Raw genomic sequence first — 24,168 nt, forward strand, 5'->3', positions numbered from 1 at the left:
TAGTTTGGCCTGGTTGGAAGAAGGGAATAGAAAACTCTTGGAAATGGGAAAAGAGACCTGTGATCACAGCCATGGTTTAGTGGTGACTCTCTTGCTTTGGGGCAAGAGCTCTGGCGTCAAACCTCCCTCCAAAGGCTTGAGTGTATAGCCCAGGCCAACACTTTCGAGCAATACTCTGAGAAAGCAATACTTCCAGACTTGTAGATGAGATTTTGAGTGGAGTATTTCTGCGTCCTGTCAGGTGGATGTAACAGATCTCATGACACTTTCTCAAAGAGCCAGGGGATTTTGCTAGAAACTTGGTTAGTATTCAGCCATTATTATAAATACTGATTGGTCATTTATATCTTCGCACTTTGTGGGACCTTGTGTTCAGCCTGACTGCTGCACTTGCAGTTTCCTTCCTTTCTCCAGTGCTATGCTGGACACTGAGTGCACAACAGTGACCAAAATTCAAAAGTATTTTCACGAATAGTGAAATACGAGGAACAGACCTCAGAAGGGGAAGGTGCTGCGTAAATACAAGTTGTTGAAATTTAGCCGTCGAATTGTTTGTTAATGCTTCACCCTGAAAGCTCCATTTCATGTCTTGACCTGGAGCAGGTGTATTGGTTGAGTTGGCGCAGTCTCAGTGGTGTATCCAATTTTCCATTGCACCGGTGCCGTTCAGTTCCAAAACGGAGCCAATATTTTTCAAGCTTCTGGCAGTTTCATTCCTGTTCTTTTTTCATTTGAACAAAAGATAGGACAGATTTTAAAAATATATTATTCAGATAAGTGACTCCTCCAACAAAAATACGCTGTGTGTATAAATGGGAATTTAAATGAGATAAAAAAGATCTTGACTTTACACATATAGTGCCCCTTTTTTATTTTACTCCGCTTGTTAATGCCGTTAATTTGCCTCAGTAATTTCTCCAAGTTTGGGTGCCAGCTTTCTGCGGAGAAGAGTCTGCCTGGAATGCAGGCGGCCACAGATGCTGAATGACCCACTGAGTGTGTGTTTGTGCTTTTGCTGCCTTTACGATTCCTTGTGAGCTTGAGGGATTTTTTTTTTTTGGTGAGGGGGGGGGGGGGCAAGTGATCACCTGTCCTGCATTGCAGTCAGGAAAAAAAAATACAAGCAACTCAATTGACGTGGCAGCATTGCTGATTTTGAAAATAAATATTCAGAGCAATGCCCCAATCTTCCTGCCGTCTGCCAGGTTCGGGACTGTCAATCAGAGGAAGCCGCCCAGTTTCTCCTCCCCTCGTGCTTGCCAGCCATCTCGCGAGAGGCGGCGGGCGCAGCTGTCAATCACCCGGCGCCCGATCGCAAGCGCTGGCTCCCTCCCTTGCAATCTCCAATTGCAATTTTCCAACATGGCCTCGACTGGAACGTGTACCCGATTCAGCGATGAATACCAGCTTTACGAGGAACTCGGCAAGTGAGTAACACAAGCCTCCTTCCTCCTCCTCCTTCCCCAGCTGCAAGCCATCCTGTCTTTCTCCCCCCCCCCCCCCCATCTCAGCAGTCTCAGGGAAAACCTCCACTCACCCCCTTCTTCCTCCCCCCCCCCCCCCCCAGCAAAGAAAACATAGCAACATTTATGATCTTTTTTTTGAGTATGAAATGATCCTTGCTGTGCCACAGTGTGTCTATTTTTTCTCTCTCTCCATTCTCTCTGTTCAGAGGCGCTTTCTCAATCGTCCGCAGATGTGTGAAGCTGTCAACAGGGCAAGAATATGCAGCGAAAATCATAAACACCAAAAAGCTCTCTGCCAGAGGTGGGTGAATGCTTTTATTGCCCCCCCCCCCCGCCCCCTCCATACATATGCGTTTTTTGAGGGGGCAGTGGGCAGGAGTGAGAAGCAGCTGTCAATCTGCATCCACCCGTCTCAGCAGTTTGAAAGCAGGTGACAGCGACGCTGAAATTCAACCTTTATTTTTTTAACCTGTCGGAATTTGATTTTGTGAATAAAATAGGCGTCAGAAAGAAATGCCCCCCCCCTCCCATCTTTATGTTTATTCCCCGTTTGCCATTTAGTGGTGTCTTTGATTAAAAGAAATACGTTTTGAGATGTGAATATGGCACGGAGGGCTTTGTAAAAATCCGAGGCTGAGGGGGTGGGAGAGCGACAGTGTCAACCTCTTGTGTACAACTTGTTACAGTATCATTGGGACACGGGGGGCTCTGGATGGAGCTGTTTTGACTGCAGGCTGGATGCAGTGTTTCCTTTTTGCTTTTCTCTACTGACGAATGAAGTCTTAACACTAGGTATTTTTTTAAAAAGCATATCCATGTACGTTTCAGGCGCAGGAAACCTTCCTCACACTGCGTGAAAAAACGCAGGGTGCTTTTCTCGTCCTCTTTAAAATCTGTAATTGAAAATACGTTGATTCTTGGTGCAGGAAAGGCTGTGGTGGTGGTGGTGGTGGTGCTGCGGCGGTGCTGGAAGATTAGACAGTGCTCGTTAATCAACGAGCATTAAAAAGGTGGCCTCAAATCCCATAAATGAGCGAGTGGGAAACGAAAATCAGTTTTGAAATGAGTATGATCTTGCTCATTCGTCTGTTTCTCTCTGCTCACTCAGGAGATGGAATTGTGCAGTTACACGGATTTCTTGTGTGAATCATGTCTGCATGACAGTGCAGTCTTCTGGAACCGACCCTGTGTAAGGTGCCGGTTGAGATCCGCTTCATTGTAATACAATAAGTCCTTCCAAAATGCAGTGTTTGAGGTGGGTTTCTTGTATTCAAGGTGTCACCGTTAGCAGTGGTTTTTGAAGGAGGCTTCTTGGTGTGTAAATTCAACTTTTAAAAAACCTCATTGTTTTAAACTCCCCATTTCTTCGCTTCACAACCCTCTTCATGCCTGTTGCACCCTAGATACATGACCTGCTGCGAGGGCCTTAACTGTTGTGCTGAGAGGTGTGTATAAGCTGCACTTGTCGTATGTGTTTTTTTTAACCATGTTTGTTATTGCTGGCAATGCCAGACATGGGGAGGGGTCATAGAAAGGGGAAGGGTACAGGGAGCATCTCCACCCAACCCCTCATACTGTTGGTCATATTGCAATCAACAGCACTAATTCAGTGCCGAACTGGACTTGCCACATGAAGTTAACTGAATCGTATCATTCGGCCAAACGATTCTTTTTTTAAAAAATGATGTAGAACAGTGTTCTTCAAACTTTTTTTCCGGGGACCCATTTTTACCAACCGGCCAACCTTCGAGACCCACCATTTTCTCTTACCTTGTTTCCTGCTGACAAAAATGGAGGAAATGGTTTTGGGTCCCTTTGGCCCTCGTACACACTCCTCCAATGGAACCTGTTGGATGAAGGGGAAGCCTTCCGGTGTCGGAAAGTATGGAGTCTCCATCTGTCCAAAGTTCTGCATTTTTTCCCTGTAAAATGTTATCAAATAAAGCTTGTAAAACAAAAATTAAATGAATAAAATACATGAATAAAATGAATAAACCCCCCTGAACTTGTAAAACACAAAGCTGCAACCGTTTTTAAAAAATGGCCGCACTGCGCATGCATGCCCGATCATCGGGTGCGCATGCGCAATGCGGCTGATTTTTAAAATTATGTTCGCCGCCATTTTGAAGGCAGCATGCAAGCGGCATTATTAAAAGCCGGCTGCTGTGGCTGATTCGCGTGATCGGGAGCGCCGTGAAGGACGGCTCCGCGACCCTCCCAACACCTGCCCGCGGGTCGCGCCCCCGAGTTTGAAGAACACTGATGTAGAAAGAGCTGGAATCCCATAGCAGGTACGGAGACTACAGGAAATTCAAGTTTTGTTTGTCAGGACATTTTGGCTGCATTATTTCTGCAAAGAAGCTGACAGGCCTACTGTGCGTTTGTCAGTTAATTTTCCTGGTTTGGGTTGAGTTTATTTCAGTGTGCGATTAGTGAGTGCAATTTCTATGGAGAGGCGATGGGAGAAGAAGGGTGGTCATTGGATGGGGAGAGGGAGAGTTGGTGAAATCAAAGGTGTTGTATGCTTTGAGGGGCTTTTATAAGGATTAGCAAGCTAATTGGTGAGGAGGGTTCCAAATGGATGTGGAATGTCATGGGTCAGGATGCAAGGCAGTCAATGCAGAAGATTTAGGCATGCAACTGTGGCTCCACATATCCCAAATAGGCTACGTGAGGGTGTGGTTCTCCCTGGACCCATGAATAGCAGCTATCCCTCGCCTGCCCACGTGAGATACATGCATGTTATGTACACACTGCTTCCTCACAGTGTTCACATTTTGCATAAGTGAGATGTACTTTTGTGTCGGCAAAGTTTGCCGGTCATCACTTTATGTGGATCATTGACGTGTAATGTAGTTTGGTACCGTTAACCTCAAACATATCCACACCTGTATAAGGATCTGCACAAGTTCTCTTTCTTATCTGAAATTTTAATGGAATCCAAGGTCTGGACCTCTTGTCAAATTAATTGAACGTCACGAGTCGTAACTGCGTGCTATCTTCACTGTCTCCTAGGTCATGGAGCGAAATGTCTATGTCTGATTGCTGCTCACTATTTGGGGTGGAGGGGAGGGGCAAGGACTGGAGAGGGTTCAGCCCTTCTGGTTAATAACTTCCTAATGTTCACTGTCTGAGCTCCACTATGCAAAGTGGACATTTGGGTGTGGTGTTGGAGGGCAGTTGAAATTGTGGGACCGCCAATCATGACTTGGTAGGTGCAGGTTTAGATGGTACAGTGTTGAGGACTATTTATTGCTTAAACATTAAGCTTCAACCGGAAGCCCGTGTAATTTTGGCTATAACACTTTAAGAATAAGGATATTTACTGGAATGGCATATCTGAATATCTCAGGTGGACTTCATGCAGTGTTACATCAGAATATTCCAGGATTGGGAGGACAAAAATGATTGAGCCAATGCTGGGTGGCTGTCAACTAGTTCAGCTTGGTGACTTCCCCAGCCAGCGATTGAAAACAAATGGATGTAGGAATCTTTTGCAGTTATTTTTAGTGTAATTTTGCGAGTTGCTAAATGTAAATAATTATTCTATTCACACTAATGACTTGAATAAATTGAACCTTTTGGAAAGCCGTAACACAATTACAGTATCTGTCACTGGTGTTGAAAATATATATTTTTTAAACTGTTGGACTTGCAAAGCTGAGCAATGAGAACAAAGCATGAGCAGTTGCAGGCTTTTTCTTCCTTAAGGCCTTTGTCATCTCCAATGTTTAACTTGTGTCAGAGACCGAGTTTCTCTGTAACTCTCCCCATTGTCATTTCAACATTCTGGGGTTACCAGTGACCAGAACTGAGCTGGACTAGCCATATAAATACTGTGGGCTGCAAGAGCAGGTCAAAGGCTAGGAATCCTGCAGTGAGGTCACTCCTTCCACCACTGACACACAGTAGCAGCAGTCTAAGATGCACTGCGGGAACTCATCAAGACTCCTTCAGCAAACCTGCCAAACCCATGACCGCTACCAACTAGAAGAATGTGGTCAACCACTCTGCAGTGCTTTGGATGTGCCTACATCACATGGGCTGCGGTAGTTCAAGAAAGTAGTTCACCACCACCTTCTTGAGGACAATTGGGGATGGGCAATAAATGCTGGTCCAGCCAGTGAAGTGCATATCTCATGAATTAATTTAAAAATAAGGTTCAAGCTTGGATAGCGTTGGCATTGCCAGACCCAGTTATTCCCCTTTAGCGATGTTCAAGAATAGTTTTTCCTACTGTGACTAAGGTTGTTGAATCATCTGGACACAGCAGATAGTCGAGTGGGGGAGTTCACACCCTGACCCATTAACTCATTAAAAATCAAGTTGGCTTCCTCATAGGAATTATCTTGACAATTTTATCATCTTCCCAACGCTCAGGAAATGCTTTGCACCAGGAAAGTAGGCTCTTTCTCTTTGCCTCTGCAGTAGAGACCACAAGATAACAGTGAAGAGAAGAAACCTTACTTGAAATCCCTCTCTCTCCAGTCCGTAGGTGCTGGGTCGGAACCCTGACCTTTGTGCTGGTACTGTTGAATCCCAAATTTCTTTATCCGTCAGTCTGGCCTCAATAAAAGTCGAGATGGATTTGCAAGTATAACAATAGTTATTTTATTCAGCTTGCAAGCTACCTAGTCCACAGTGATACAGATAACATGTTGCTCTCTGCAGCCCCGGGACTAAGTGAATGTCCCAGACAAAGAGATCAGTACTGATACATTCAAATGGCATCAAGTTTCACATACTCGACACCCATAGGTCATCCTATGTCCCTCCTGACTTGTTTGATCTATTCTGATCGGCTCACTTCCAATCCCTTTCTCCGGCCCCTATCAATTCAGCATCACTCTCATAGACACACCTCTTCCTGCTTTTTTTCCATGCGGTCTAAAATCCTTTGTCTCTACTTGCCAGAATCAAAGTGGCTCATTTCTACATTACATTAACTAATATCTCTAAAGTAACTATTTTATATCACATTCGTCAGTACGATCGCCTTGTTCAGCACAGATCAGGGATTCAAACCTTTAAAACTGCCCTTTCTATCTGCAGGTGCAGTGTGCCACTGAGCGACTGAGCTGATGGTAATTTGGGATTTGTGACATTTATTGCAGGAAGCCAGTTGGTGAAAGAGAGTGGTAACAAATCTTTACACTTGTATTGATTTACACAGTTACAAATTATAAGCAGACACACCCTAACCCAACAACTACAATGCTAGCCTGTGTCCATTTATAATGATTCAAGTGAATCCCCAACTTTGACAAGAAAAATGAACACTCGAAACGTTTGCTCCGTTTTGTCTCCACAGATGCTGTCAGACCTGCTGAGATTGTCCAGCATTTTCTGTTTATGTTTCAGATTCCTGAATCTATGGTAATTTGCTTTTAATCCCCAGTTAATGCCCACCTGCACACAATTAAATACTAATATACAATTAGAGTCATTCTGGCACAGAAGGAAGCAATTTGACCCACTGAGTCTATGCTGACTCTGTAAAGCAATGAAATCAATCACATTCCTCTGCTCTAATACTTTAGCGCTGCAAGTATATTTTCCCTCCAGTGGTCACCCAGTATCCTTTTGAAATCATTTATCATCGCCTTTGTATGTAGCAAGTTCTGGATCATTGCCACCTGCTATGAATCACATCCTGCTGCAATCTCTGTGTCTTGAAATCTGTCTCTTCCACCTCTTGTGTGACCAGGAAATGGGTACACTTGTCTGCCTCAGCTAAACCTGTCATACTTTTGGTGCATCTCAATCAAATTTCCATTGATCCTAAGGAGAAAAACCTGAGGTCCTCCCAGCTAACTTTGTTGCAATGTTTCTTCATCCGTGGAACTGATCTGGTTCCTTTGCACCCTCAAAAGAAATCTCACATCCTTCCTAAAGGTCTGTACCATTGAAGTGCTTGTGCAGAAAGCAGTGCAGAAGAACCTAAATCGAGCAGAATTGGACCACTTTTCCTCTTGAGCTTGCTCTGCCATTCCATACGATAGCCATGATGTGGGGATGCCGGCGTTGGACTGGGGTGAGCACAGTAAGAAGTCTTACAACACCAGGTTAAAGTCCAACAGGTTTGTTTCGATGTCACTAGCTTTCGGAGCGCTGCTCCTATACGGTCACAGCAGATCTTCCATCTCAACTCCACTTTATTGTCCACTTCTCCTCGCCCTTGATTCCTGAAGATACCTGTCAACAGTCTATTCAACACTGAAACAGCCACAACCCTCTGGGGCAGAGAATTCCAACAATTCGCAATTCTCCAATTGGAGAAATTTCATCTTGTCATAATTCTAAATGATTGACACCTTATTTTTGAAGCTGTTTTCCGAAGCCTTAAGTTTTAAACAGTCATTTTCAAACTCGGGGTTGCGACCTGCAGGTGGGTGTCAGGAGGGTTGTGGAGCGATCGGTCACTGCGTCCCAGATCTTGGGAAATCAACTCTCCATTGGTGGTCTTGCCTGGACTATAGATACTGACATTCCTTTCGTCAACCTTTCGGCTTTTCTCCTTTTTGGACACCCTTTAAACCCTACCTCCTTTGACCAAGCCATTGACCACATGTCCGAGTTTCTCATTATGTTGCTTCGCATCAGTGTTTTGTCGAATGCTTTTGTGAAGCACAAGGGCATTTCGATTGGTTGAAAGCACTATATAAATGAATGTTGACCATTATCTGAATCAACTGAGAAGAATGGACACCAGAGTCCGTGAAGTGCTGAAACAAAATAATGTAAACTATTCTTAGATCTAGTATGATTCCTCAGCGTTGACTCTCCAAATATCTCTAGAAATACTGTGGAAGCTGTTGAGAATATCATTAAAAAAATATATATATTCTTTTTCCAATTAAGGGGTAATTTAGCATGGACAATCCACCGAGCCTGCACATGTTTGGGTTGTGGGGGCGAGACACGCAGACATGGGGACAATGTGCAAACTTCACATGGACAGTGACCCGGGGCTGGGATCAAACCAGCGTCCTCAACGCTGTGAGGCAGCAGTGCTAACACCGCCACTGTCCCGCCCTCATTTTTGTTTAATATGTTTATTGAAAATGTTTTCAATACGAAGAAAATAAGACAAAACAATGAATTCAGGCACTAATTAACTTAACACCCCCCCCCCCAAAACATTAAACTAAACCCCTTAACTACTGAAGGTGACTAGCTCTTTAATACAGGAAATGAATGGCTGCCATCTTAGGTAGAACTCTTCTACCAACCCCCTAATGGTGTACTTGACTATCTCCAAATGTAAGAATGGCAAGCTGAGGCAGTGGGCGGAGTAGCAGACCTCCACCCGAGCTGAATTGGTCTCTGGACTATTAACGAGGCAAAGGTGAGGACATCCGCCCTCGTCACCCTCTTCTGCAGTACCATCGAGTCTGTTACCCAGAAAATGGTCACCAGTGGTCATGGCTCCAGATTGACATTAAGTATCCCTGAATTGATGTTAAAAAAGAGACCCAAAAGTTGACTCACTTGGGACAACGTGGTTAGCTGAACCCTGAGAATAACGTTCACACCTGTCCACCCCATAGAAAAAAATGCTCATCCTCGCCTTGGTCAGATGAGTCCTGTGCACCACCCTGAACTGGATCAGACTAAGCTGAGCACAAGAGGAGGTGGATTTGACCCTTTCTCTCTCTCCCTCATCATCCAGAATAGGACCCATTTCACCCTCCCATTTCTCCTTTCCGTCATTCAATGGGACCGACCCACTGATAGGATCTGGCCACTTCAAAATAATGGGTAAAGCCAAACCTCTTGATTGCGTATGTCTCTGAAGGAACGCCCTACGGATTCTTGGGGTCCTACCCTTTGAAATAGAAGAGGACCATAATTTATTAATTTTGACAAAGAAGGACTTGGGGAGAAAAGTGGGGAGACATTGATAAAGAAATAAAAATCTCGGGACCACATTCATCTTGATAGTCTGGACCCTGCCTTCCAAGGTCAGAGGGAGGTTGTCCCACTTCTGTAAGTCACATTTGACCCCATTAACCAGACTGGTATAATTTAATTTATGAATACAACAAACAAATCCAGGATATAAACTTTTGTCAAAATTTGGACCTCCCAAGAATTACAAAGAGGTATTCAAACCTTATATCCATAAATGCCTTTTCAGCGTCTAGGGAATCAATCATCCCCAGATGGGGCATTGCAGAGAAGGAGAGAACATTTAATAGATTCTGTATTTTGGCCAACAATTGCCCACCCTTGACAAAGCCTGTCTGATCTTCCGAGATCACCTCTTGGGGATGGGGGCAGGGCTCAAACCCCAGTGCCAGCACTTTTGCAAGTAGCTTAGCGTCCGCATTTCAAAGTGAAATAGGTCAGTACATTTTATTGAGGTATTTATGGTTTTATAACAGCAACAGAAGAAACAATGTACATACAAATATAAACATAGTGCAAAAGCCGTCTTCCTCCCTCACAGGTCCCATCTTTACTAACCCCTACTCTAAATAAAACTAACAAACTACCCCCCCCCCCTTCTGCTGACGGTTAATTTTCCCTCAAGAAGTTGACAAACGGCTGCCACCTCCAGACGAACCCTAACATTGACCCTCTCAAGGCAAACTTGATTTTCTCCAAACCGAGAAAGCTAGCCATGTCAGTTAGCCAGGTCTCCGACTTCAGGGGCTTTGAGTCCGTCCAAGCTAATCGTATTCGTTTCTGGACTACCAGGGAAGCAAAGATCAGAACATCCGCCTCTTTCTCCTCCTGGATTCCCGGTTCTTCCGACACTCTGAAAATCGCCACCTCTGGACTACCCGGTGCCACCCTTATTTTTAACACTTTGGACATCACATACGCAAACCCCTGCCAGAATCACCTAAGCTTCGGGCAAAGGGCCTGGTTTAGCACAGGGCTAAATCGCTGACTTTGGAAGCAGACCAACGCAGGCCAGCAGCACGGTTCAATTCCCCTACCAGCCTCCCCAAACAGGCGCCGGAATGTGGCGACTGGGGGCTTTTCACAGTAACTTCATTTGAAGTCTACTTGTGACAATGTGATTTTCATTTCATTTCATGCCCAGAACATATGAACATGGTTCGCTGGTCTACCCCAAAGAACCTGCTCAGCTGGGCCACTGTCATGTGGGCCCGGCGAACGACCTTAAACTGTATCAGGCTGAGTCTGGCACATGTTGTGGACCCGTTGACTCTACTCAACGCGTCCGCCCAGAGACCATCCTCCTAACTCCTCTTCCCGTTTGTGTTTCAGCGCCTCAGTCTGACCCCATGAGTTCCTTGTAAATGTCAGAAACCCTCATTTCTCCCACCCACATTCTAGATAACTACCTTGTCCTGTATCCCTCTTGGTGGTAGGAGCGGGAAGGTTGAGACCTGCCTGCGTAGGAAGTCCTGCGCCTGTAGGTACCTCAGCTCATTCCCTCCCGTCAATTCAAATTTCTCCTCCATCTCCCTCAGGCTGGAAATGCTCCCCTCTATAAACATATCTCCCATCCTGTCGATCCCTGCTCTTTGCCATATCCGAAACCCTCCACCTATCCTCCCCGCGACAAACCATTGATTATTGCAGATTGGAGACCAGACCGATGCTCCCTCCGCTCCCATATGTCTCCTTCATTACCTCCAGACTCTCAGGGCTGCTACCACCACAGGGCTGGTGGAGTACCGTGCCGGCGGGAACGGCAGAGGCGCCGTTACCAATGCCCCCAAACTAGTGCCCTTGCATGATGCCGCCTCTACTCGCTCCCACACTGACTGACCCCCCCCCCCCACCCCCCACCACCACCACCACCCACTTCCTAATCATGGCTATATTCGTCGTCCAATAATAATTACTAAAGTTCGGCAGCGCCAGCCTGCCCTCCCCCCGGCTGCGTTCCAGCATCCTCTTTTTTTACTCGCGGGGTCTTACCCACCCACACACAGCCCGAGATCACCTTGTTGACCTGTTTAAAAAAGGACCGTTGAATAAAGATGGGGAGACACTGAAACACAAACAGGAATCTCGGGAGGACCGTCATTTTCACTGTCTGTACCCTTCCAGCCAGTGACAACGGGAGCGCGTCCCACCTTCCGAAATCTTCCTTCATTTGATCTACTAGTCGGACCAGATTTAACTTGTGTAGCCATTCCCATTCCCACGCCACCTTGATGCCTCGGTACCAAAAGCTTCCCCCGTCACTCTAAACGGCAGCTCCCCGAATCGCCTCTCCTGCCCCCTTGCCTGGATCGCGAACATCTCACTTTTCTCCATGTTCAATTTATAACCTGAAAACCGGCCAAATTCCCCCAGAATCCTCATAATTTCTTCCATCCCTTCTAGTGTGTCCGAAACATGTAGGAGCAGGTCGTCTGCGTATAGCGAGACTCTGTTCCACACACACCTGGACCAGCCCCTTCAGGCTCTCAACGCAATTGCCAACGGCTCTATGCCAGCGCAAACAGCAGTGGGAGAGGGGACATCCCTGCCTCGTCCCCCGGTGCAGCCTAAAATAGTCCGATGTTAACCTGTTCATCCGTATGCTCGCCATGGGAGCCTGATACAGCAGTCTGACCCAGTCGATAAAACCCCTTCCAAATCCAAACCGCCCCAGTACCTGCCACAGATATTCCCATTCCACCCAATCAAATGCCTTCTCTGTGTCCATTGCGATCACTACCTCCACGTCCCTCCCCTCTGGGGGCATCATGATCACATTCAGCAACCTTCTTACGTTGGCTGCCAACTGCCTACCCTTAACAAATTCCATCTGGTCCTCCCCAATCACGTTCGGAACATAGTCTTCAATCCTAGATGACAAGATCTTGGCCAACAGTTTGGTGACTACATTTAGTAGGGAGGTCGGTCTGTAGGACCTGCATAGCTCCGGGTCCTTGTCCTGTTTCAGGATCAATGAGATAGTTGGCCTGTGACATCGTCGGGGGAAGCACCCCTCTCTCCCTTGCCTCATTAAATGTACTCATCAACAGCGATCCCAGAGAACTTTTTATAAAACTCTACTGGGTACCCTCCAGCCCCGGGGTTTTACTCGACTGCATGGCCTTCAGCTCATCTGCTCCAACCCGATCAGGGCCCCCAGCCCTTCTATCAACGCCTCGTCCAGCATCGGGAACCTCAGCCCCCCCCCCCAAGAATTGCCTCATCCCACTCCGGCCCAGCTGGCCGTTCCGTCTCATACAACCTGCTGTAAAACTCCTTAAATGCCTATTAAATGTAACCCCTGCTGAATTTCCGACCAGGTTCCCGTCCCCGCCCCTTACTTTCCCAATCTCCCTGGCTGCCTCCCTCTTTCTGAGCTGCTGCGCAAGCATTCTGTTGGCCTTCTCTCCATATTCATAAATCGCCTTCCTCAGCTGCTCCACCGCCTTCCCTGTAGTTAACAAGCCAAAGTCTGCCTGTAGCCTCTGTCGTTCCCTTAAAAGCTGGGGCCTCCGCATACCTCCTGTCGACCTGTAGTATTTCCCTTTCTGCCTTCTCCCTGTGGACCCGTATCGAGATCAGCTCCCCTCTAACCACCGCCTTCAGCGCCTCCCAGACCATTGCAGCCGAGACTTCCCCTGTGTTATTAACTTCTAGGTAGTTCTGGATACATTTCCTCAGCCACCCACACACACCTCATCCGCTAAAAGTCCAACATCCAGTCTTCAGTGCGGACGTTGGCCACACTCCTTGCTCACCTGTAGGTCAACCCAGTGCGGGGCATGATCCGAGATCGTGATCGCTGAATACACAGTGTCCACCACACCTGTCAGTAAAGCCCTGTTCAGGATAAAAAAAGTCAATCCGGGAGTACACTTTATGCACATGTGAGTAGAAGGAAAACTCCTTCACTCTCGGCCGCCCAAATCTCCATGTGTCCATCTCTCTCTCTCTCTCTCTCTCTCTCTCTCTCTCTCTCTCTCTCTCTCTCTCTCTCTCTCTTCCCCCCCCCCCCCCCCCCCCCCCCCCCCCCCCCCATGTGCTCCATAAACCCCTTTAGTCCTTTGCCATTGCTGGCACCCTGCCTGTCCTTGAGCTCGACAGGTCTAGTCCTGGGTCAATGACTGCGTTAAAGTCCCCTCCCCATGACCAACTTGTGCGAATCCAGGTCCGGGATCTTCCCCAACATCCTCTTTATGAACTCCACATCATTCCAATTTGGCGCATACACATTCACGAGTACCACCGGCAGCCCCTCCAGCTTCTCACTAACCATAATGGAACGGCCTCCCACATCCGCAACTATTCTTCCCGCCTCGACCAACTTGTGCGAATCCTGGTCCGGGATCTTCCCCAACATCCTCTTTATGAACTCCACATCATCCCAATTTGGCGCTACACATTCACGAGTACCACCGGCAGCCCCTCCAGCTGCACACTAACCATATGTAACGGCCTCCCACATCTGCAACTATTCTTCCCGCCTGGAATGACACTCACTTGTTAATCAGGATCGCGACCCCTCTCGGCTTAGAATCCAGCCCCGAGTGAAAAACCTGTCCAACCCATCCCTTCCTTAACCTAATCTGATCAGTTAGTCTAAGGTGCGTCTCCTGTAACATTGTCACGTCCGCCTTCAGTCCCCTCAAATACATGAACACGCATGCCCTCTTAGCCAGCCCATTTAACCCTCTTACGTTACTTGTGATCAGCCTGGTTGGGGGGGCTTCTCTCTCTTTCCCCCCCTCCCCCCTCCCCCGATCAGCCATCACCTTTCTTGGGCCAGTCTCCAGCCCGCGCCCCACGCGTTCACAGGCCCGCCACCAGGCAGCCTCCGTCCTCAACCTCCTTTTTGTCACAGCAAATGTCTATCCCCCGTCAGCAGAACATTCCCCCCCCCCCTTCGTAACAACCCCCTTCAAAAAGCATAACATCTGCTGACCCCCCAGTGCGCTTCCTTGAGCTAGCCTGCCCAGCTAGCTTGGTGACCCCCTTAATCAGATTAGATTAAGGAAGGGGTGGGTTGGACAGGTTTTTCACTCGGGCGCCAGACATTTTCCCACCCACTGTCTTCCCCCCCCCCCCCCCCCCCCCCCGGGGCTCGGACACACATTTGCAAAAGAAAAACAATCCCAATACAATTGCCCGAAAGAAGCACAAAAATAAAATTAAACAGAAGACCCAACATCTAAGATTCACACCTCCATCCCCCATCAGTGCAAATGCAAACTTTAATTCACACAGCTCTGAAGGCCCCAAAACGTTGAAAAAACAAAACTTTTTTAACATGAATGCTGCAGCAAAATTCAAAGACCTCAGTCCGCCACCAGCCCTTTCCTTCTCGCGAAGTCCATCGCTTCCTCGGGCGACTCAAAGTAAAAATGTTGCTCCTCATATGTGACCCAAAGATGGGCCAGATACAGCAGTCCAAACTTAACCTTTTTCTTGAAAAGGGTCGACTTTATCTGGTTGAATCCTGCTCTTCTCCTGGCCACATCCGCATTCAGATCCTGGTATATACGCAGGATGCTGTTCTCCCACTTACAGCTCCGTGTCTCCCTGGCCCACCGTAAAATACAGTCCTTGTCCAGGTACCTGTGGAATCTCACCACCATTGCCCTGGGGGGGGGGGGGGGGGGGGGGGCACATGCGGCTTCCTCGCGAGCGCTCTGAGAGCCCTGTTCACCTCCAAGGGTCGGGAGAACATCCCATCCCCCAGTAACTTCTCGAACATGCCCACTATGTATGCCCCAGCGTCCGCTCCTTCGGATCCCTCCAGGAGACCAACGATTCTCAAGTTCTGCCGGCGGGACCTATTCTCTAGGTCCTCCACCTTCTCCAGGAGCTATTTCTGCTGGTCTCTCAGCATCCCCACCTCCACTGCTGTTTGGTGTTCCTGCTCAGTCAGTCTTCTCCACTTTTTGGATCGTCCGATCTTGAGCATCCAGTCTTAAGTTCCAGCCGCGCAATCGACTCCTTAATCCAAGAATTCCTGTTTCTGCTTGGTGATGCCCTCCTGTATGAACTGCATCAGCTGCTCCGTCGACCGCTGGATCGTCCAGCCAGGACCCCGGTCGTCCGCCATGCTTTCTCCCGCTGCAGCCTCAGCCCAAGCCTTCTCTGTTCGCCTATTTCTTCCTTTGCGAGCACTTCTGGTCTGCCTCTCCACGCACTGATGTAGGATTCCTCTTCACAATTGCCTCCACCCTCAATTTTCCAAATCAAAGCCGACAAAAAATCGGGGGAAAAGGTCCAAAGGTCCGACCCGAGCGGGAGCCACCAAATGTGCGACCCACTCCTTCATAGCCGCCACCGGAAGTTCTGATCTGTCTTTCTTAAGCATCTGGGAAATAGAGGCTTGCGCAAGTGTAACGGGCAACGATTCCCTGGATAAGGATTTGTTAAACATATCTAAAATTAGAGGGACTGATCTTTCCACAAACATGTTATAGAACTGAATGGAGAAACCGTCAGGGCCCGTAGTTATAACCGTCTGCATCAACCCAATGCATTTCCTAATTTCTTCTGGGCCCAACGGGGATTCTAACTCTTCCTGCCTCTCCTGTCCACCACTGGGATGGATCCCAAAAAATCAGTTATGGCCAAACTCTCTGCCAGGGGTTCTAATCAACATAGATCCCGATTAAAATGTTTCAAAAGCCTCATTGACCTGAGACAGGGTGGAAACCAGGCTGCCGCTCGAGTCCCGTATCTGCACAATCTCCCGGAAAGCTGCCTGCTGCCACAGCTGATGAGCTAAAAGGTGACTGGCCTTCTTCCCGTATTCATAAAATACCCACCTCTCGGAAGTCGCAGCTGGCCCCACCCAACTTATCTGTTAATTCAAATTACGTCTGCAGCTTTTTCCTACTTGTCAGCAACTCAGCACAATAGCATAGTGGTTAGCACTGTTGCTTCACAGCACCAGGGACTCTGGTTCGATTCCCGGTTTGGCTCACTGTCTGTGCGGAGTCTGCACGTTCTCCTCGTGTCTCCATGGGTTTCCTATGGGTGCTCCGGTTTCCTCCCACAAGTCCCGAAAGAATGAAAATGAAAATCGCTTATTGTCACAAGTAGGCTTCAATGAAGTTACTGTGAAAAGCCCCTAGTCGCCACATTCCGGCGCCTGTTCGGGGAGGCTGTTACGGGAATTGAACCGTGCTGCTGGCTTGCCTTGGTCTGCTTTCAAAGCCAGCGATTTAGCCCTGTGCTAAACAGCCCCTACTATTAGGCAATTTGGACTTTCTGAATTCTCCCTCTGTGTACCCGAACAGGTGCTGGAATGTGGCGACTAAGGGCTTTTCACAGTAACTTCATTGCAGTGTTAATGTCAGCCTACTTGTGCCTGTAAAGATAAAGATTATTATAACTCCAGAGTTGGGGCAAGTGAGTACTGAAGGTTCACCTCAAGGATGGAGACCACCGGCCTCTGCCACTCCACCCTCGCAGTCTTTTCCATGTGTACTTTATCTGAAATTATCTCTCCCGATAGCCACCTTTAGGACTTCCCACAGTGCAGAAGGTGAGATAGACTTACTTTTATTGAATTTAATATATTCCCCAATGGCGGTGGACATTGGTTCACAGAATTTCCTGTCCGCTGATGATGCCTTATCCAACCTCCAGGGCAGATACTGGGAGGGACCTGACTCCCTTGTGCAAAATCAACAAAATGTCTGAAATCACAACCCCCTGCACCAAAGGGAGGAGAGACATATCCACCACAAAAAAGTCAATATGCGAGTATACCCAGTGAACATGGGAGAAAAAGGAAAATTCTTGCAACACCTGGATGCAAAAGAATGCCATGGATTCTGCCCCTCCACACACCACAAACAAGGTCCTCGCCACCCCTGATGGAGTCGGATCTGGACCTAGATCGATCCATCCTGGAGTCCAGAACACAGTTTACGGTCCGTCCCATCCAAATGAGCTGATGCGAATCCAAAGCGGGGGTGGAGGCGAACAGCTTGTTAATAAACCCGTATTGTCCCAGTTTGGAGCTTAAACGTTAACCAGGACCATCAATGTGCCCGCCAAAAACTCACATTTCTTTAAATTTCGAGTATCCAAAATGTTTTTTCCTGTTAAGGGGCAATTTAGCGTGGCCAATCCACCTACACTGCACATCTTTTTTGTTTGTGGTGGTGAGACCCAGGCAGACACGGGGAGAATGTGCAAACTCCACACGGACAGTGGCTTGGGGCCAGGATCAAACCCAGGTCCTCGGTGCCGTCACATGCAATAACATGTCTACCATTGGGGTCAGCCAAGATCCTAGAGGCAGGAAATTGATTCATTTGATTGATTAAAATTGCCGTACCCCGAGCCCAATCGCCAAAGACCGAATGAAAAGCGTAGCTCGTCCCACTCTCCCATCCGTAACCTTGTCTTGTCTTTGACACCAGCTATTTCTTTTAAATTTAGTGTACCCAATTCATTTTTTCCAATTGTGGCTAATCCACCTACCTTGCACATCTTTGTGTTGTGGGGGCGAAACCCATGCAGACATGGGGAGAATGTGCAAACTCCACATGGACAGTGACCCAGAGCCGAGATCGAACCTGGGATCGGCGCCCTGAGGCACCAATGCTAACCACTGTGCCATCGTTCTGCCCCGGCATTTTAACTTTTGAGGTGAGCAAAGTCCTTGACCTTTTCACTGGGCCATTTAACGTTCTGACATTCCAAGCGGCCAACCGGATTATATCCCCTCCCCCTCCGCACACACCGGAGTCGGCCATTTCCACTTGGAGGGAATATTCAACAGTTACATAAAAAGTACAGCAACCAGGCCCACCTAAGTTAGATGCCAAATCCACGAACAAGGTTCAACAAAGAAAAATCTGCAGTGGTCAGCAAACGAGCCTGTTCACTTTGGACTTCAGCGCTTTATTCTCATCAGTCATCAGAAACTTCTCCGCTTCCAGAGAGGCAATCTGATCTCTATGCCTCGAAAGAACCACCTCCATGCCTTGTATCTCATCGCTATGCCCTTTTACCGTTTTATTGCTCCTCTTTAATGCCAAATGAATGGGAGCCAAGGCCTCTTCTATATATTTGCGGAGGTCCCCCAAGACAACCCGCCGGTGCTTACCAAATTCTGCCGCTAAGCTGCTGGTAAGCATCTCAGCCATTAGAGGATTGCTGGAGTCACAGAGGCAGCCTCTGCCATTTTCTTCATCGAGGTGCTTCAAGAAGCCCCTGATTCAGTCAATGAATGTCCGCTTTCAGGCTTTTTTCTGAGCATTTCCCCTATGTGGGTACTTTATTCCATTAACCAAGTGTCTTTTTAAATGGAAAAAATTCCTGGAACTGAACAAAAAAGACTAAAAGAACAGTACCCTAGCGGGAGTCACCTCATGCATGCCTTCCCCCTATATAACACCACCTGAATTCCTCTTGCAATATGTTTTTTAACTTAAATTGCATCAAATAGTTGCTGTCTTTGTGCCAACCTCTCAGTTTCCCTTTCCTGTGAGCATCTTGTTACCAAATCCCTCCAATTTCTGTCTTCCACTGTCCTGTACTCACTAAGAGAATGTCACCAAAATAGCATAAAATAACATACATAATATTCACTTAATTGCTGTTTTTGAAGATTATTGACAAAGTAGTCACAGCACTTGAATGCGGAGCCTTCATGATATCAGACATTACAATGTGAAAAGCCATTATATAATGCAACTCCCATGATTCCACTTGAACTTTGTATCTTTTCTCAAACAATATTCCAGTTATCCCCACATAGAAGGATCAGGCTTTGCATAACATTGTTGCAATTGGAATATATTCATCTCTTTCTCTAAAATAAACTTTTGAATTTTACTAATTGATGTTCTTTGATAAACAGTGAGGCGCATCATTATATTCATGTTTCTGCCCAGACATGTTGTTCCTGATTACTTGTATCAGTAACAGAAACTTTACTGCGAGTTGTCACAGTTATCTGATACAGTTGTTTCTGACTTGTTTAGCCAACAACGTGCGTTCATGTTATACCTGTAACATAATAAAATATCTCTAGATTCTTAACCGGTGTCTTGTGCAGCAAAATTAGTGAAGCAGTAATGAGCAGCAGTCCAACACTTGAGCACAGTGAGCATTTCTGAATTCAGAGCATTGTCCTCAACCAAGAGTCCACCATTTGGATCCTGTGTTACGTCCTTGAGCTGAGTACATGTTAGGTGCTAAAGTGGTGCATGTAATTACACTGGACACCCTGAACAATGCATGTTGATGTTTATCCTCCACGTGACACTGGAACCCTTCTTCATCGTCAGCCAAAAATGGACGAGTGTTTAAACCCCTCCTCCCCCCCAACTCCGCCACAAGTTGCTCATGTTGAGGACTAGAAATGTAGCTTCCACGCCTTGAAGAGCCTCCGAAGGCAAGTGTGTGCCAAAACGTAGCTGGATACTAAGCCACAAATCTTTCAAAACTGGGAGTCCAAATACTATGTGAAATTACATCAAAGCAGCTCCTTGCCTAATAATTCAATCTGAAGCCGGGAAATCATTAACTTTATGTGACCCTCTGGAGGCTGTGCATTTTAAGGTTGATTGAAAGGCTTCAATTAGAAGAATTCCTTGTGTGAAATAAACCCGTGTACCATTTTAATTTTAAAAAATGGGGAAGAAGAATACCTCTCCAGGAGTTGGCTGAGGGATAAATATTGGTAAGGAGTGAACTCCCCTGCTCTTCATTAATTAGTACATAAGACCACTCTCAGAGTGTGGGTAGGAGTTTGGTTGAAGGTCATGTTCAAAACTGAACGCAACCTATAGTGCAGTACTCCCTTAATGTTGCAATAAAGTGTTAGCCTAGATTTCCTGCTCAAGCCCATGTTGTGTGACTCAAACCCACAACCTTCTGATTTCAGAGGATGAGCACCATACTGAGCCAGGACAGATACTGAATTAATCTGAGCTGATCTTGAAGTGGAGACCTGAGGAGGGTTACAATTAATTGCCAGTGGGGCACTTCTCCAGATGGGATTATTCAACTGTGCTGTCGCATGTCTGTCTGTGTACTTCATTTGGTGTTAATTCTTCTCTGGCACTATTCAAAGAGGAGCAGGCTCTTTTCACAGTAGCCTGGTCAACATTGCTTCGCTGGCTGGTACTACATTTTAAAAAACAGATTCACTGTTTGTGATCTCATTGTCACTTTGACGGATGTGTGAGCATAAGCCATGCTTATTTATCAGTCTCTGCTCTGCATGGCCAATATTTTAACACATGTCTCTCAGAGGTGTGATAAACACTAGGTAAATGTGGACCTATCTTGTTAAATATGCAGAATGCCGACATGGTGCTACTTAAAACCTATCACTTTGACCCAACTTTGTAACCTGCCCCAATTTCTCTCTGTTGCTTGTTGCCAAATTTTGGTCAAAGCGCTCCTGGGAAGCACTTTTTCAGGGTTTATTATTATCAAGACACTATATAAATGAAAAATTATTACAAAGGAATGTGATATTAATCTGTTATGTCACATTTTTCAAGTAATTGCTTCACCTTTGGATAGTTTCCTATAAAATAATTTAAAATACACAAACTCCGATTCACATTACCTTTCATCGCCAATTTGAAAATGTGATATATTTCAGCTGTAGATAGCTGAACTCATGCCTGTATTTATTTTACCACAAACCCACCCAACACCCACCGACCCCACCTCACAACTCAGTTCCCACCACCATCCCTATGTGCTTGCTTACCAGGGAACCATGGGTTAGATGATAAGGAGAGACCTCGCATGTTAGGTCTGTACTGCCGGATTTTAAAAAAAGGTTAAGAGCAAACTTTTTGGTTGAGGTCTTTTATACTTTGGATTGGATTGGATTGGATTTGTTTATTGTCACGTGTACAGCGAAAAGTATTTTTCTGCGAGCAGAATTTGAAAGGGAAGATAGAAAGTTTACTAGCTTACAAGACTTAACCGCCTAGCCCTGTACAATGTACAGTGCAATTTTTCCATAATTAGTGAAATGTGGGAAATAATTGCTGTATGAAAAAAATACACAATGGTTAGATTTGATAAGTGAGCTAATCATGCATGCATGAGCTTGCAAGGTTAGAATATTTATTCTATTCAGAAAATAATTTGCTAGCCGTAATGGGACTCAAAACAATGAGTTGCCCTACATTGTGGCTGCAGTTTGTTCTGATGAATGGATACTTAGGAGGACAGAGATTGATTTTATTGCTGAGGCACAGCTTTGGAAATGGAGTGGAGAATGTCTTCAGAAAAAGTTCAGCATATGTTTAAACTGTCACACAAAAAACAGTAGCCAAAGGCAGCGGCTCTGAAATTGTTACCCAATGATTAGCAGTTGTCAGATAATTGAGTCATGTAGCACAGGAGGAGAACATTTGACCCATCGTGTTTGTACCAGCTTTTTGAAAGTTCTGTCCAATTATTGCCACTCCTGCCCTGATCTTTCCTCACTTTTTATGGCTCTTTATCTTTTTGTGCCCTACATTATCTCTGATTCTGTTAAGTTTGTGTTTTGGAAATTTCAAATGCATCCAGAAATAAGTGGAAGCACCGTAATGCTTCCAGTTTGAGCAACCTTTTACTGTCAGCTCATGTGAAACCAGCCACGCTGTATTGTTGAATAATGAAGAGCATTAAATAAAATACATTGGCACAGAAAAAAGTAAGTTTCAACACCTTGCATTTATTTACTTGTTTTAGCTCAGCAAAACATTCCAAGGTGATTCACAGTGGCCTGATTTAAATACCCCCCCCCCCCCACCCTCCCCAAAAACTGTGCCTGAGTAAATCGGCAGGACTAGAGAAAATGTCATAGCCTCCATCTGTGCCGTAACGACTATTTGGCGCATCAAGTCTATGCCAACCCTCATTAGGGCAATCCAATTTTCCCCATGCCACTGCTCTACCCCCATAACCTTAAAAGTTCATGTTCTTAAATTTTCCATCCAGTTTCCTTTTGAAATAGTTTCTGGTTCCGCCACCTTTGGGCAGCAAGCCCCAGATCGTTACCACTTGCAGTATAAAAAATGTACTTCCTCACTTCACCTCTCATCCTTGTACCATCAGCTAATGATCGACCTTATCTAAACCTGTCATAATCTTGTCCACTTGTATCAAATCTCCCCATTACTGTCTTTGCTCCATGGAGAATAACCCAGGCTCTCTAACCTAACTTTGTAGCTAAATTTCCTCATTCTTGGAACATTCTGTTGAAGCTCATCTGCACTCTGCTAAAGTCCTTCACATTTTTCCGAAAATGTGGTGAGTCGAGGAGGACACACAATATCCTGGTTGTGGCTGAACAAGAGACCTGTAAAGGTTAATGTTAACTTTCTGTTTTTGCACTCAATACCTCTTTAGGAAGCCCAAGATCCCATTTTGCTTTGTTAACTACTCTCTCAATATGTCCTGCTATCTTCCAAGATCTATGCGCTTGTAGCCCCAGATCCCTGCACACACTGCAGTACTATGCCATTTAAGGCAATATTGTCTCCTCTTATCCCTTCTGCCAAAATGCATTCCCTTACATTTCTCTGTGTTAAATTCATCAGCTGGTTTCGCCCAGCCTTTGGTTGCAGGCAATTTGTAAAATCTTCACTGCTTATCACACCTCCAAGTTAGGCATCATTGGCAAATTGACAGGTTTTACTCTGTATTCTAATATCCAAGTGGTCCTGGCACTGACCCTTGGAGAACACTGCAATCTACTACCCTCTAGTTTAAAAAGATTGGGCGGCACAGTGGTTAGCACTGCTGCCTCACGGTGCTGAGGACCTGGATTCGATCCTGGCCCCGGGTTACTGTCCATATGGAATTTGAACATTCTTCCTGTGTTTGCGTGGGTCTCACCCCCACAATGCAAAGATGCACGGGATAGGTGAATTGGACACGCTAAATTGCCCCTTAATTGGAAAAAAAAGAATTGGGTACTTCAAAATTTTTTTTTTAAAGTCTTAAAAAGATCACCATCTACTGAGCTGTTTTATGTCCTTAATCCAAGCTGACAAAGACCCTTGTTTTCTATGAGCCTCAATGTTGTTAACTAGCCTTGTGTCAAATGTTTTTTTAAAGTCCATATCGACAATATCTGATACATTCTCTCAATCAAAAATTAAATTGGATTTGTCAAACATGGCTTCCCTTTTACAGCTCTGTTCTTGCTCAACTCGTACCTCCCCAAAGGCTTCTGTGTGATTCTTCATTGGAAGCTGACTTCGTTCAAGGTGTGCGACCTGACTGATAGATTTTGATTTCATTTTCTGCAGTGTTGGAAATTCCATCCTAGATTCAGTAACTTGTGGATCATAAAGAATGGCACAGCAAAAGAGGCTATTTGTCCCATCCATTCTTTTGCATAGCAATCAGTTGGTACCACTCTTCCACCAGTCAGTGCAATTTTAACCAATTCTATTTTGAAGGCTATATAAAAATGAAATTTTTTAGAGTACCGAATTCTTTTTTTTTCAAATTAAGGGGCAATTTAGGTGGCCAATTCACCTACCCTGCACATCTTTGGGTTGTGGGGGTGAGACCCATGCAGACACTGGGAGAATCTGCAAACTCCACACGGACAGTGACCCATGGTCGGGAGCGAACCCGGGTTCTCGGTGCCATGAGGCAGCTGTGCTAACCACTGTGCTGCCCTACTGTTTAATCTATTTCTACCAGTGTGTTGAGCAGTGCACACCTTAAATCTGTACTCTGTTTACTGACCCTCCGGCCTTTGGAAACAGTTTCTCCTTATTCACTCGATCGTGACTGTAAGCACCTCTATCAAATCTCCTCTTAG

The 24,168-nt window shown here is 46.1% G+C and overlaps 1 protein-coding gene across 48 annotated transcripts in view; it reads left to right on the top strand.

The window, feature by feature from the left end:
* The first annotated feature begins 1,204 nt into the window (after window positions 1–1,204).
* Window positions 1,205–24,168, top strand: part of LOC140396907 (calcium/calmodulin-dependent protein kinase type II subunit beta) — a 392,935-nt gene continuing 369,971 nt past the window's right edge. For 6 of the 48 annotated variants that reach the window (XM_072485767.1, XM_072485769.1, XM_072485770.1 and 3 more), the window contains exon 1: window positions 1,254–1,427. In XM_072485767.1, coding sequence (XP_072341868.1) covers window positions 1,397–1,427 — 31 coding nt within the window. In that variant the 5' untranslated portion in view covers window positions 1,254–1,396. Of the gene's footprint in view, window positions 1,428–1,672; window positions 1,768–24,168 lie in introns of all 48 variants that reach the window. The other 42 variants (XM_072485804.1, XM_072485810.1, XM_072485805.1 and 39 more) reach the window with 23 other exon arrangements.

This window comes from Scyliorhinus torazame, chromosome 20, assembly GCF_047496885.1.
Source record: "Scyliorhinus torazame isolate Kashiwa2021f chromosome 20, sScyTor2.1, whole genome shotgun sequence".
NCBI classification, from domain to species: Eukaryota; Metazoa; Chordata; class Chondrichthyes; order Carcharhiniformes; family Scyliorhinidae; genus Scyliorhinus; species Scyliorhinus torazame.